At 30.9% G+C, this 13,112-nt stretch overlaps 3 protein-coding genes across 3 annotated transcripts; all 3 read right to left on the bottom strand.

The window, feature by feature from the left end:
* Positions 1–955: 955 nt before the first annotated feature.
* LOC108913243 (cuticle protein 38-like) lies at positions 956–2,444 on the bottom strand. Its single transcript, XM_018718764.1, has 3 exons — positions 2,433–2,444; positions 1,864–2,043; positions 956–1,138 (listed from the first exon to the last, which is right to left on the bottom strand). Exons 1-3 carry the CDS (start codon positions 2,442–2,444, stop codon positions 956–958), a joined length of 375 nt encoding a protein of 124 aa, XP_018574280.1.
* Positions 2,445–3,944: 1,500 nt separating this feature from the next.
* LOC108913272 (60 kDa chaperonin 1-like) lies at positions 3,945–5,090 on the bottom strand. The gene is made up of 3 exons (XM_018718799.1): positions 5,051–5,090; positions 4,269–4,554; positions 3,945–4,184 (listed from the first exon to the last, which is right to left on the bottom strand). Exons 1-3 carry the CDS (start codon positions 5,060–5,062, stop codon positions 4,057–4,059), a joined length of 426 nt encoding a protein of 141 aa, XP_018574315.1. The 5' UTR covers positions 5,063–5,090; the 3' UTR covers positions 3,945–4,056.
* Positions 5,091–7,442: 2,352 nt separating this feature from the next.
* On the bottom strand, positions 7,443–9,451 carry LOC108913273 (cuticle protein 63-like). Its single transcript, XM_018718800.1, has 3 exons — positions 9,421–9,451; positions 8,134–8,437; positions 7,443–7,529 (listed from the first exon to the last, which is right to left on the bottom strand). The coding sequence occupies exons 1-3, from the start codon at positions 9,430–9,432 to the stop codon at positions 7,501–7,503; spliced, it is 345 nt and encodes a 114-aa protein (XP_018574316.1). The 5' UTR covers positions 9,433–9,451; the 3' UTR covers positions 7,443–7,500.
* Positions 9,452–13,112: the final 3,661 nt, after the last annotated feature.

Below are 13,112 nucleotides of genomic sequence, written 5' to 3' on the forward strand. Positions count from 1 at the left end.
AAGCTGTCTAATTGTATATGCAGTGTACCACTTTGATTAGTCAGCCAATATCTGAAAACACACAGGTACGTATTTTTTCAACAACTGGTTCCGTAGTGTAGCGCTGTAGAAACGCAAGTCGTCATAATGGGAAGGAGTACAACAATAAAAGAACAGCGACCAGTCTCACAAAAATTTATCAAGGAATTTATTAACAATTATGTCATTCTTCAAACTGCTTGATATTCAAATGTATGACATACTTCTGGTTTGAGCAACGTATGCAATTAGCGCAACACTAAAATCATAGCCACAAGCTAAACCACGTTCGAATTTTATTAAAATAGAGTGTTGAATCAATTAAAGATCAGCTGCAGACAATAATTGTGACGTCACGCTCTACTACGTTCGCAACCACCGTTTTTTTAATAAGTAAACAATATTTTAACGCAACATTTCAGAGATGATAACATCATTTATTTCCTTGTTGAATCTGTTCAGTAATAATTGTCTGCAATTAACAGTATTTATGCAAGTGACAACTGCACCATTGTAGTGTATCGCAATGTTGCTTTACGATGCGAAAAGATACAGCAACAATGTCTTGTTGTTCTTAACCCAGTTCCCTGTTAAAACATTTTAAATAGTTTGGCCTTGGTTGTGACGAAAATGTTGTGAAAATCGTATCCGGACAGTTATGAATTCATAACTGTTGTGAAGTCATGGACAACGTTAAAAGTGGAATAATTACTTGGCTTGCTCCTTACAGAATTGTATGAAATCAAGATATCGCCAGTCTTTAAAGTGATATTATTTTGCAATCAATAAAACACCTAACAATAATATTTATTATAAAATGCATTTATTTACAAAGTCATTTGGTAACAGGGGTAAAAAAATAAATAAGTATATGTACATAATCGTAATCTACAGCAACCGAAAGTATAACATTGTTATTAACAAAAACATCTTGATCCTAGTAGTGGCCGTAAGCTGACGGGGAAGCAAGAAGGGGACTCTTCAGCAAAGCAGGACCAGCAGCATATGAGTAGGCGGGGGCAGCTACAATTGGAGCTTTAATCAGTGGGGCGGCATACGCCACGGGGGCAGCTTTTATAACGGGAGCAGCGGCAACTACCGGAACAGCGGCACCAGAAATCTGAAAAAATAAAGACAATAAGTGATTTATCTTGCGCGAAGGTCATAGGGCGCTACTTAAAAGCTCCAGAAAAAGTATTGGAACTTTAAAAATACTGAAAATCCTGCTCTATTTCAATATGTTGCGCTTGCTTGGTCTGAAATTGGAAATGCAAATTTGAATTCAAACTATATCGCTCTGATCGATGCATAATTGCATAAAATTACAGAGAAGCGCAATTACATTGTTTAGATGCAAGATTGCAGTCTACTGCTACGTAATGTACACTTGTGGCAGTTTACATACCGTTAGAAATAAATAGTCGACTATCTACTATGCTAATTTCTATTCTACCGCCTTGAATGAATATTAAAATTAACATACTACTACTATATTAAAGCTTATATAGCTTGAAGGAAATACACGGTGTTGGAGTTGTAAAAAAAGTTGATTTTTTGTTTATATCTCAGGAATCTATTAGAGAAGAGATCTATCTGCTCCCGAAGTTTCCTCCATAAAATTCGAACTACCCTGTATATCGTAAACACTTTTGTTCGATAAAATTAGACATATTTCTGAATTAATTAAGATAAAATTAAACACAACACCAATAATCGCAGAATACAAGGTCTCTGTTAATTATTATTTCGACAAAATAATTAAACCCAACATTTATCTCAAAGATAAAAGTAGCCATAAAATGTTTAATAATAAAATAAATAGATATATTTAATAAACGGTCTTACCTTATAAACATTTTGATAGGAAATGGCCACGGGGACAGCCGTTTTAATGGCTATAGGCGCTACGTGGGCTACAGGCGATACATGGGCTACGGGGGCTGCTAATACAGGGGCGGAGTAGGCAATTGGGCTGCCCAGAAGTCCAGCATTGGCAGCGGTGATAAATAAAGTCAATCCTACTAGCTACAGTTATAAAACAAATTAATGTAAACAATGTTTTAACCAGGAAAATATATAGGTGTTAGATCTACTGAAATGAAAACACCCTGTAAACTGGTTGTAGTTTTTTGTCAAATAAAAATAATACTGTTCCTATATGAGTGAACTCAAGAATAACTAAGAAAAGTAGTTTATTTATTTGTCACTTTAAAGAAAAACAGGAAGCGGAAGAATTGTTTTCTTATGAAACTTAAATGAATTAAAAAGTGGAGATCACGTCCTCTGTAGTAAGTATTGTATTAATACAAACAAATTTACATATATATTCGCTATTTTTTAATATAACTCACTAGCCAAATTTCCTTAAGTTGTCTTAATAAATGTTAAAACCTATTTGCTATTGCGATACTTACAGTTCCGAACATCTTTATTTTTTGCTTCGTTAGCTTCAGTCGAATGAAGACCAGAGGGTGGAAGCAGTGTTTTTATACTAAACTTTGTGAGTAATAAGACGCTGACAACAGTTCTGGGTCATGGTTGTGATGAAACCACGTGTATAGTACTTTCATTGAATGTTGTAGTTACGTTAACGATGATTTAATAAATCACAGCAAGGAATGTTGTTACAGTTTTGTTTAGTGAAGATACAATGATAGTAATTACCATTAATATTATGGTTTTTGCTCCAAATGTTGATTAGAAATAAATGAAGAAGATAATATCTTTGCAACTTTTTTTTATGACTTATATGTTAGGTATGTTTTATGCGAATAAATTCACATCATCTAATTAAATTTGGAATCCTTTCATACCCAGAAAAAAGGGAATAAATAGAGCTTTTATGTGTCAACGACGGTAAACTGTAATCAATGCAATATAGCCCTGCTTTAACCGTAATTTATCTCTTTTGTAACTATCACAGATAACTTATGTATCCGAGAATACCATACGTTTCCATTTAGTTGGACATTAATTAAATAGCTGATCTACTTCTAGATCAAGAATTTAGAGTAAGTAAAGTGACTTGTTCTGTAATATACATACATGATTAGCTGGTTCTCTGCATTAAAAATAAATATCTCGAATGCCTCTCTAAATACAAATGAGAACAAAACCAAATAATTAATTACAGAAAAATTAGTGACTCAATAGTAAATTCCGTATTCATATGTTACAAGCAATAATTGAAATGCTAAGCTAAAGTATCAGCTTCTACTAATTGTAAGATGTAAAAATTCAATTTTGACGAAGAAGAAAATAGGCGATTTTTTAAATGTAGGTACCTAGTAGAGCAATATAAACCATATGAATAATTGAGGCCATGGCATATTATCTTTATTTGACTTTGTTTGGGAGAACTATATAAATTTGTTGGCAAAGTATTTTGCAGACGGACAAGTACTGTCGTTCTAAGTATTTGTCTCTCTAAATAATTTAGCAATAATCCTTATTTGCATTAATTTTAGCATACTCAAAATAATATTTCGTTTTTGTATGGAAAAATAGTTTTTTTTAATGGACTTTTTTTATGTTTCTTACATAATTTTTGGAATTAAATAATTTTTAATTATTTCTGTTGTAAGATCATTGATGGGATTTGGTTAGACACTATATATGCATTATTCAAAAGTGTAATGTACCTTGAAGTGCAGACACTTAGTAAATTGTTATAGTAATTGTTCTAACAGTAAGATAGACATGTAAAAAATTAAATAATTACAATATTAGCTTGTTAAGTTTTCTATGTAGATACTGTAACTCAATGCCGTCGTAGATAGTATAATTTAATTAAAATATCAGATAAACTATGTTGCAATATGATTTTTTAAATTCAGTATTGCAATTGTACGACTTTTCTGAATTATTTCTTGCAAATAATTAGTGCATATATTTTCAAAAAGTTTTTAAAAAAGCCCAACATATTTAAATGGTACCGTAGTGGATAAATCAAAATTATTTTATTTCCTATTTATTTTATTTAAATGAAAATAAATTATCAAACATAACGTTGCTCATCTCATTAACTGCTTCCTCATTTTACCAAGCTTTTCCGATCCCTCCAAGACCAACTCCTCCAAGACCAACTCCTCCAATTCCTCCAAGTCCAACTCCTCCAAGACCAACTCCTCCAATTCCTCCAAGTCCAACTCCTCCAAGACCTCTACCTACAGTCATACACAGCATTATTAGATCTGCTAATTTTTCGTGTAAAATATCTATGCTTAAGAATAGAAACAGAAAATCCTTACCAATTCCAACACCAACACCGATAGGAGCGACACCAACAGCGACAGGGCTTGCCACAGCTACGGGCGCAGCTACTCTAGCAACAACGGGAGTGGGGTGCAAACTGATCTGGTTGTTGTTCTGGTAGGAAACAGCTCCATGTGCTACAGCTACGGGAGCTGCCACCGCGACGCCCCTACCTATACCTCCTAGACCGATGCCTCCCAGTTCTCCCAGGCCTCCAACGCCTACCACGCCAGAGGAGATTAGGCCGGCCTTGGCGAAGCACACCAACGTAGCGAGTACGATCTGGAAAAAAATGTTTATAGCAGTATTTTTTAAATCATTTCTTGTAGAAAGTGAGAGCACCATTGCATGATTCTCATCATTTTTTTAGAGTTTGAGTACCATATACATATATGTCGACGCAAAATAATCAGTACCTACTATTTATTTATTTATTTATTCCAAAAGTGTGGCTTGCAGAGCAATTACAATGAACAAATGTAATAAGTACATAACTAAGTATATAAAAAATGAAAATGTCTTAAAAACAAAGAGATTTTCAAATAATATGTTCTACAGTATATAAACACTATTGAATACAGTAGACAATTACAAAATTGCAGATAAAAATTATTAAAACTGGTAGTTACCGAAGTATTTAATTCTTTATATTTTAAATTAACTCTATAAGAACAGTTAATTTTACATCTAAAAAAAATAATACAAGTGATAAATCTACTAAAATCTAACATGGTAAATAAATTTAATAAGAATAAACACTGAATACGAGAAGGCTTACCAGCTTGAACATGATGGATGGTTTGGTTAATCCGTTTGCACTAAAGTGATACAGAATATTAATATTTTCTTGTGAATTTATTTTGTTATATATACCCTCGAAGCCCCACTGAAATTCTAACAAGTCAAATTATAATCTAATAACTCATTGAATTAATTTCAAAAGTGGAACAAGGGCCACTGCAATTACTATGTCATATTTTTAAATTTTATAAATACTGTAGACCTGTTGAAGTATTCTGGTCTCTAATAACAGTAATAATATGTATTGAATTTATCTGCACTGACAGTTATCTAATTGGTATCTATATAAATAATATTTTATTCAAGAAAACTGCATAAATTTTGCAGCAAAACACGCATGTTACAATATATTTCAAATTATCATGGAAACATGTGCCAAAACGAACAAATAATTTGACAAATCGAAATATAAATTATTTGATGAATAATCCTACAGAAAAATAATATTTTTTGTATTAAAATGAACAAACTCCACCGTTTAGAAGATTCTGTATACGCAGTTGTGAATTGCATTGCGTCAGCTTTTAACACAAATATCTTGTATTAAATTTATTTAATGTTGACAATAATTGTAAAAGGCAATATCAGGTACACTATTATTTAATTATTATTACAGAAAACAAAAAAATTGCCTAAAAAATTTGTCGACATAAATAAATGAGATAACAACCAGTAATATATGCAGATTGCAAAGGTGATTATGTATTTTGTGATGTACCTATCAATGGACTATTATGCAGGTACTATTTTTTAAAAGATTATTATCATTGTTAAAAAAACCTAATATTAATTACTTAAAATGACAACAAGTATAATCCTTCACTTTTATGGCCTACGCCTTCTGGTACATGCAAGCGCAGAAATTGTTGTACTTCTTGTACCCCTACAATTTAAAAAAAGTTAAAGATTATAAAAAAGGTGGATGTAATGCAGTTTTATTAAAAATAATAGTTTAATAAGTAAATTGTTATATGATACACATGTTAAGTATTTTGCCAAATTGCAAAAACAAGCATTTTCCTTAATTAATTAATTAATTAATTGCTATCTATTCTATTTTATTTTTTTTTTGGTTTGGAATAGTTGGTGATTCAAGGTTTGAGATGATGGATAGTTCTTATTTGTCTCACTGTTTGCAGTAAATTATTCGTAGACGTTTAAGAGATATAATAATTTGTTAATAATGTTAAATAATGAAAATTAATGTAAATACATAAGTAATATACAGTTCAATGTTTATTTTTTGAAATGTCGTACTATTTATGTTAGGTATGATTCATAATCTGTAGAATATCTATTTCTTTGATTTGGAAGGAAAAACCATGACCTACTGCTATTTTCTCGTAATGAGTTCCGTTTGCAATTTAGGTAACATTTTTTTTTCTAAGATGATACGGTGTATAAACAAAAAAATATTGAACTTTTTCATTATGTTTATTTAAATTTTGAATTATGGGAAAATTAAATTAATAATTTTTGAAAATTTTTATATAACCTCAAAATTTATGACACCCTGTATAGAGTATCAATGTCATTTCAATTGTTATAATTACTTAAATTTTAAATTCACTTGAAAATTAAGTATCTATAAGTTTTTGATAAAACTTATAAAAACTTTATTAAAAAGTAAAGTAAGATTTGCTTCAAATAAAATACTTCTCCTTTATAAATCTAGAGGTTTTTACAGTAGAGGAATCAACAGACAAATGACAATTTAATAAAAATTTGTACAATCCTGCTGTCGTTTTATTGGTTCTCAAAAATACGCAAGACTTACACAAATTCACACAAGAAATAATCAAGAGCGTTAAGTCTGGTAACTGAGTAGGGTACCTAATCTGCTACATCAAATACGATCAACAGGGCATTTTATTGAAAATATTATTCGAAATTTTTTCTGTTGCGTCACCTAAAATCATGCGTTTGTGATACTGAGATCCAAACCTTATTCTCAAAAAAAGTTTTCTTCGTAATTTCAACATGTTGTGACAAACTTGTTTTATTATATCAGCCTACCCAGACAATTAAGTTGTATCGAGTTTTGATAAAAAGGAATAGGTTTAGTATTTATAAAAGTTACCATGACATCATAGTTCAAAACCAATTCAAATATAAAGTAAAATTATTAAAAATCTCATCAAATAAAAATGAATATCTCTTGGCATTTTTCGCAATAATTATTCTATTCTCTTTCACGCTCAATATTCTTGATATCTCTGTGTTCTATTTACCTGTTACTAGAAGCTGTAGGTAATATAGTCAGATCGCCTTTTGTATTTCATTCTGTTTGTACATTAATTTATTAAAATAAGGGCATAAATAAATCGAGACTATTTTTTTTACAAATTTATTGTGTTACAGTAAATCTAAAGAAATAAATAATCCTTGTTGCTCATTTCATACGCTCACAGCTTCTCCAATTTCGATTTAGTGCAAGCCATAGGCCAAACCTTTTCCTATAAAGATAAGTTCAATTAGTTCATAATAATATTAATTGTATTTGAGAATTATTGCTTAAATTTACTACTGTAAGAATTTTTATGAAACATTAGGTCATCACAGAACAATAAATAAAACAAGTGTTTGTACATTCCTTAATTAAGATTGGCAGCTTCTTCTATCTGTATATATTTTTGAAATATTCTGAAATTGAATTGAAACGTGCAATATCTTTGAATGTAACTGCTTGGGGATTGAAATTAAAAATTTCCTAAATTTCTCTGTAGGGCTTTTGGATCATATTCATCCGATTATTGGTTCAAGGTAGAAACGACAAGAAAATTACTGCTGTGATCAGATTCTGGCTGTATATTCCAATCTTTTCTATCTCAAATAACATTAGAAGGAACTGATCAGCTGTTTTAACTAATTTAGAAATTGACATGAAAGAAATAGTGAACTAAATGTCGTAAAAATATTGTAAACTTTAACGATGATTGATACAGATAAGACTTTATATCTACTTCCTGTCCCCATGAGAAGTTTTAAAGTTAGCCAAACATTTACAAGACTTTGGAGTTCAAATACTTCCGAAAATCTTTGCTTGATTCCACAACTTACCAAAACCAAGACCAAGACCGACAGGAGCAACCGCGACTGGCGCGGCCACCTTGGTGAACACGGGAGCCGCTACGGCAACGGGGGCGGCTACTTTAGTAACAACAGCGGTTGGGTTCAAGCTGATGGAGTTCGAATTTTGGTAGGAGGTAGCGCCATGAGCTACGGCGATGGCAGGCGCAGCTACTGCAACTGGAGCCACGTGAGCAGCGACAGCCACTGGGGCGGCGGCTACCACTCCATGGCCAATGCCGATGCCGCCGATGAGACCGGCACGGGCAGTGGTGGCGAGAAGGGCGAAAAGGCACTGAAATTAAAAAAATACAGGTTCTAAAGTATTCTGTAACAATTCCTTTAAATTTTAGGAAAATTGAAGAAGAATTGAAATTCTGTAAATGTGTAAATATATTCAGTTTACTCTATTTCCGTATTCAGCAATACTTATAAATTATTTAATGTCAATCATGCTGCGACGTTTTTCCTCGTTAAGTGAGAAGAATTTTTAGTTTCCGAAACAATGCCTTATGAAAACCGTCCTAAACCTTAGTAAATTTCAGAAATATTAATATTAAAAATTACGTAAATTTATATTGACTTGCTCTTTTAGTACCTAATCATTAAATGAAAATGTAAATACATATTTTTATCAGACTTAAAAATCGTTGAACGTCAATTATTTGTGTTGATTGGGTTTTAACACCCAACCAAGTTTGACTGTGAACTTAATTATGTGTTAGCCAAAGTATACTCATCTTCTGAACCTGAAAACGTGTCTAATAAACAAATATGTTTACAAACTTGCTGAATATTTTCATGTAAAATGATTTTAAACTTTATTTTATTGTTTGTTCATATTTACTGTACTTGTAATACTATATTCGTGTTAGTTTATGTTTTGTATTTCATTACTTCTGATTGATCTTATACAGTATGCAAAAAATATATTAAAATACAATAAAGGTTATTATTATTAGTACAATTACTATTATCAATAAAAAAATATATAAGAGAATAAATCATAGTTACTAGAACCAAATTTATTTTGTTGTTTCTGACACGACCAATATAAATATTCATTTTGTGTACTATTTTTAAAGATGTAATCATTTGACATCAATATTAACGCCTTCAGTTAATCATTGACTTTATTGTTTCAATACAAAGTTTCTAATTTTTAAATAAGTTATGGCATATGCAATGTTCGAATCAAACATAAGTTAAATATTTCCAAATTCCTCGCAATACATTGTGGTACCTCTATTCCAAACCCAAAAAGATGGCTTAACTTACCAATCTGAACATTTTGAAGTATGTAAGTCGATCGTTCTACACTGTGGATAGAATGATGCCGACTTACTACCCAAGTGATTTTATAGCAATCTAGTCAGCCCCACTAAAAATGCAATAATCCCAATAATCTAAAATTAATAAAACTGGAGCAAGCCAGTCACAATTACACCATTAGCTTTTAAAAATATTATCGGACGTATATTGCTGCCACTGCATTACAATGAAGAATTGTACCACATTGCAAGGAGGTATACATGGTGGTCTCAATACGACAGTGTTTCAAGCTTATAGAAATGTGCAACAAAGTAATCGTTTGTTCGATAAGATAAAACCTAAATATCTATTATAGGCTTCGCAAGTATTTTTTTATTCCCATTATTTGTTAATGTGTTGCACCAAGATCAACGACATCCAAGTTTATCTTAAACAAAATGTATATATTCTGAAAACACCACTGGTATAGTATTTCCGAAGTCAGTTGAACATGTAGGTATAAAAACGCCTAGCAATAAAATTTAATACGTTTCATAGACGTCTCTAAAAATGTTTTCTGCTAGAGGTAAAAAAATTATAATAATTTGTATATAATGTGTACAAAATTTCTACTATATGTTCATTTGACCAACAACATATTTTAATTATTTATGCCATCAAACAATTTTATTATATTGATGATAAATTTCGTTTTGTTCCATTTCAAAAGGTCTCCAAAATGCCATGTTGTGATAATATTTTTGTTGACAACTGAATTTATAGCTAAGTGGCTCAGTGCGGCTGTGTTCGTGCCGCGTTTCCCCGCGCGCTCATTCTTCAACTGGGCGACTAGACCTGTATATGGGTATGAGATCGGAAAGACTATACGAAGGTGCTCCATATTTTTTTTGCGTACCCTAAAATTTAGTAGAAGTAAAGATTCACTATGAAAAGAAATGATCTAACAGTGTTTAGGAAAACGCGTAAATAGTTTGAGTTTAGTCCACCCTGTAGACAGCACATAGCCATACAATTTCAGAATGAAAGAGATTTTATCTAGTGCTAGTACCTCCGCTTAAGTTTACTTGACCGATATTCAATTTTTGCCGTCCTCTCCATCATATGACTCGTAGTGGGTTAACTATCAGTCCTAGACAAAGACATTGCAAAATTGTAGCAGTTGTTTTTGGGAAGTGATGAACGATCTGTATTAAGGACTGGTAGTAGTAGTAACGAGATGCTTTTATTTTGTTATTTATTATTAAAAGTTTATTGGAATCCATGAAATAAATGTAATACGTTGGACGAGGCCTTAATCCGCGGAGCAGTAGTTTTTCTATCGTTTGTTTTTAGTTAATAGTTTGTCTTTGATTGATGAATCTAGAAAAGTAAATGACTTCATTCAACTTATTCACTAATAATTTTCACAATAAAAGACACAAAACTAAGGTAGAACTAATGATTATCTAAAATTAAACTAACAATTTTTCTGTTTACTATAAAAAGACGAAACAAAAAAGAGAACGATGTCATTTACCGCCACTTCTTTTTAAAACAAAATAACGAATAAATAAAAAAAATAACAGAACACTTGAAAATTATTTTTCCTAATTTAAATTGAACACACACTTTGGCTTTGTCTTTGTTTAAATGTTAAACGTTACAGAGGTAGTACATTTACCAAATCTTTATAAGACAAGCTCTAATTACTTAACCCACGCAGGTTTATAAACGTACATTTAATAGCTGTTTAGATCAAAAAACAAGATACATACACCGATTCACGAGTGGAACCAAGTTTTGTTTTATTGCAATGAGGAAATATGAGTTGAATACTAGGAGCTTAACACAGTTTAATCACTTTGGACTCACCTAGGCGTACTATTTAAATTAACACGCTTGGTTTGACTCCATTCGAGGCATTTCTATGTAGTCGGCTCTACGAAAAGTAATTGGCCACTAGGTCTCTGCACTGTGCTGGAATTTTGTGAGACATTTAAGAACTAATTGTCTATTTAATGGGTATTACATTTAACAGGAATTGGGTGCAGCGTGTGAAAATGCACTTCCTTGTAACTTGTAAGTATGTTTGAACTTAATTTTAACTGGAAAAGAGTCGAATGGTATTCAAAAAGTTATACATATTTATAATATGGCTTGAGAATGCAACAAATATTATGTTAAAGAGACGAGTACAAAAGTTACATTAAAAAGCAAGAATGTGATAATAGACCAGGGCGGATCTGTTTTGAGGTGGATGTGCGAGGGGACAAGCAATTTTTTTCTAGATTCCTAGATCTGTGCGAGGTCCGGAAGATTTTGAAAATTGCAAAAGTGTATAAAAAAATTTAAAAAATACCTATTTTATCTAAGTTTTTTGCTTATATCTTGGAACCTATGCATTTTGGAAGAATATTGGAGAGGAAAAAAGTTTTAGAATTGAATTTTGCACAATATACTGTAAGCTAAAAATGTTTAAATTTATTACCGATGTTGCAAAATAGCAATAATTGATGAAAAAAGGCAAAATAATCAAGTTTTTGGGATAATTTTTTAAAAATATTTTAATTAAGCCGAGGGTATTCCAATTTTGGTAAAAAAAATAGAAGTATAATAAAACAACACACGAAATTTCATTAAAATCGGTTCTATAGTTTTCGCAAAATAATTTTTTGAAAAAAATTTTCTAATTTTCAAAATGTTTCACATAGAAAAGACCGATCAACCTTTCAAATGGTTTTTGAAAAATTTAAATAGGTAATTTAGGACGGCCACAGTATTTTTTTTTATTTTTAAACAATTAAATTTCATTTATCAATTTGCAATTTAGTTTTTTTTCAAAAATTATAGTTTTAAAATACTGTCGCTCGCACGCGCGAAAAGTGACTCAAAACACGAAAAGTGAGGGAAGGGGCTTTCGCTCCGAGACTGAATTCGGAGGTTCAAAATGCGAAGGTAAGAAAAAAATTCCATTATCTTGGCTTCTAAAGGACCAATTTCGATCTTTTCTTTTTAATCCGATGTCTCGCGAGTCAAGCCAAGCCATTCGAATATCGTAATGCGAACTGTCTAATTTGCATATATTTTGTTATAAACAAAGTTTATTGCATTTTTTCAATGAAAAAAATTTGTTTACGTATATATTTCAACACTGAATATGAATATATTTCGGCATAATTATTACAATTAAATAATTTTTATTTAAACAAATTAAAAACAAATTATTTGAAATATTTGTTTTTTAAAAGAAGCGTCTTTCCGAGTACTTTAAAATTATAATATTTGAAAAAACTAAATTGCAAATTGATAAATGTAATATAAATGTTTAAATTAAAAAAAGGAATAACTTTAAAAATTTACTGTGGCTGTCCTAATTAACCGATTTCAAATTTTCAAAAACCATTTGAAAGGTTGAGCAGTCTTTTCTAAGTGAAAAAATTTCAAGTATCTAGATGCCTTATTTGAGGCTGTGCAACATTTTGAAAATTTGAAAAAATTTTTAAAAATTTTTTCCAAAAAATTATTTTGCGAAAACTATCGAACCGAGTTTAATGAATTTTGGTGTGTTGTTTTATTATACTCTAAAGTTGTTTTTACCAAAATTAGAATGCCCTCGGAGCAATAAAAATATTTTAAAAAATTATCCAAAAAACTTGATTATTTTGCTTTTTTTTTCATCAATTATTGCTATTTTGCAACATCTGTAATACATGTAAACA

The sequence above is a fragment of the Anoplophora glabripennis genome, unplaced genomic scaffold, assembly GCF_000390285.2.
Source record: "Anoplophora glabripennis isolate ALB-LARVAE unplaced genomic scaffold, Agla_2.0 scaffold333, whole genome shotgun sequence".
NCBI lineage: Eukaryota > Metazoa > Arthropoda > Insecta > Coleoptera > Cerambycidae > Anoplophora > Anoplophora glabripennis.

What these genes read in the sequence shown, in the direction of transcription:
- LOC108913243 (XM_018718764.1), bottom strand. An exon ending in CCTATCAAAATGTTTATAAG is followed by an intron (nt 1,139 to 1,863) that starts GTAAGACCGTTT and finishes TTATTTTTTCAG; the next exon opens with ATTTCTGGTGCCGCTGTTCC.
- LOC108913272 (XM_018718799.1), bottom strand. An exon ending in CGGTGTTGGTGTTGGAATTG is followed by an intron (nt 4,185 to 4,268) that starts GTAAGGATTTTC and finishes GTATGACTGTAG; the next exon opens with GTAGAGGTCTTGGAGGAGTT.
- LOC108913273 (XM_018718800.1), bottom strand. An exon ending in CGGTCTTGGTCTTGGTTTTG is followed by an intron (nt 7,530 to 8,133) that starts GTAAGTTGTGGA and finishes TTATCTTTATAG; the next exon opens with GAAAAGGTTTGGCCTATGGC.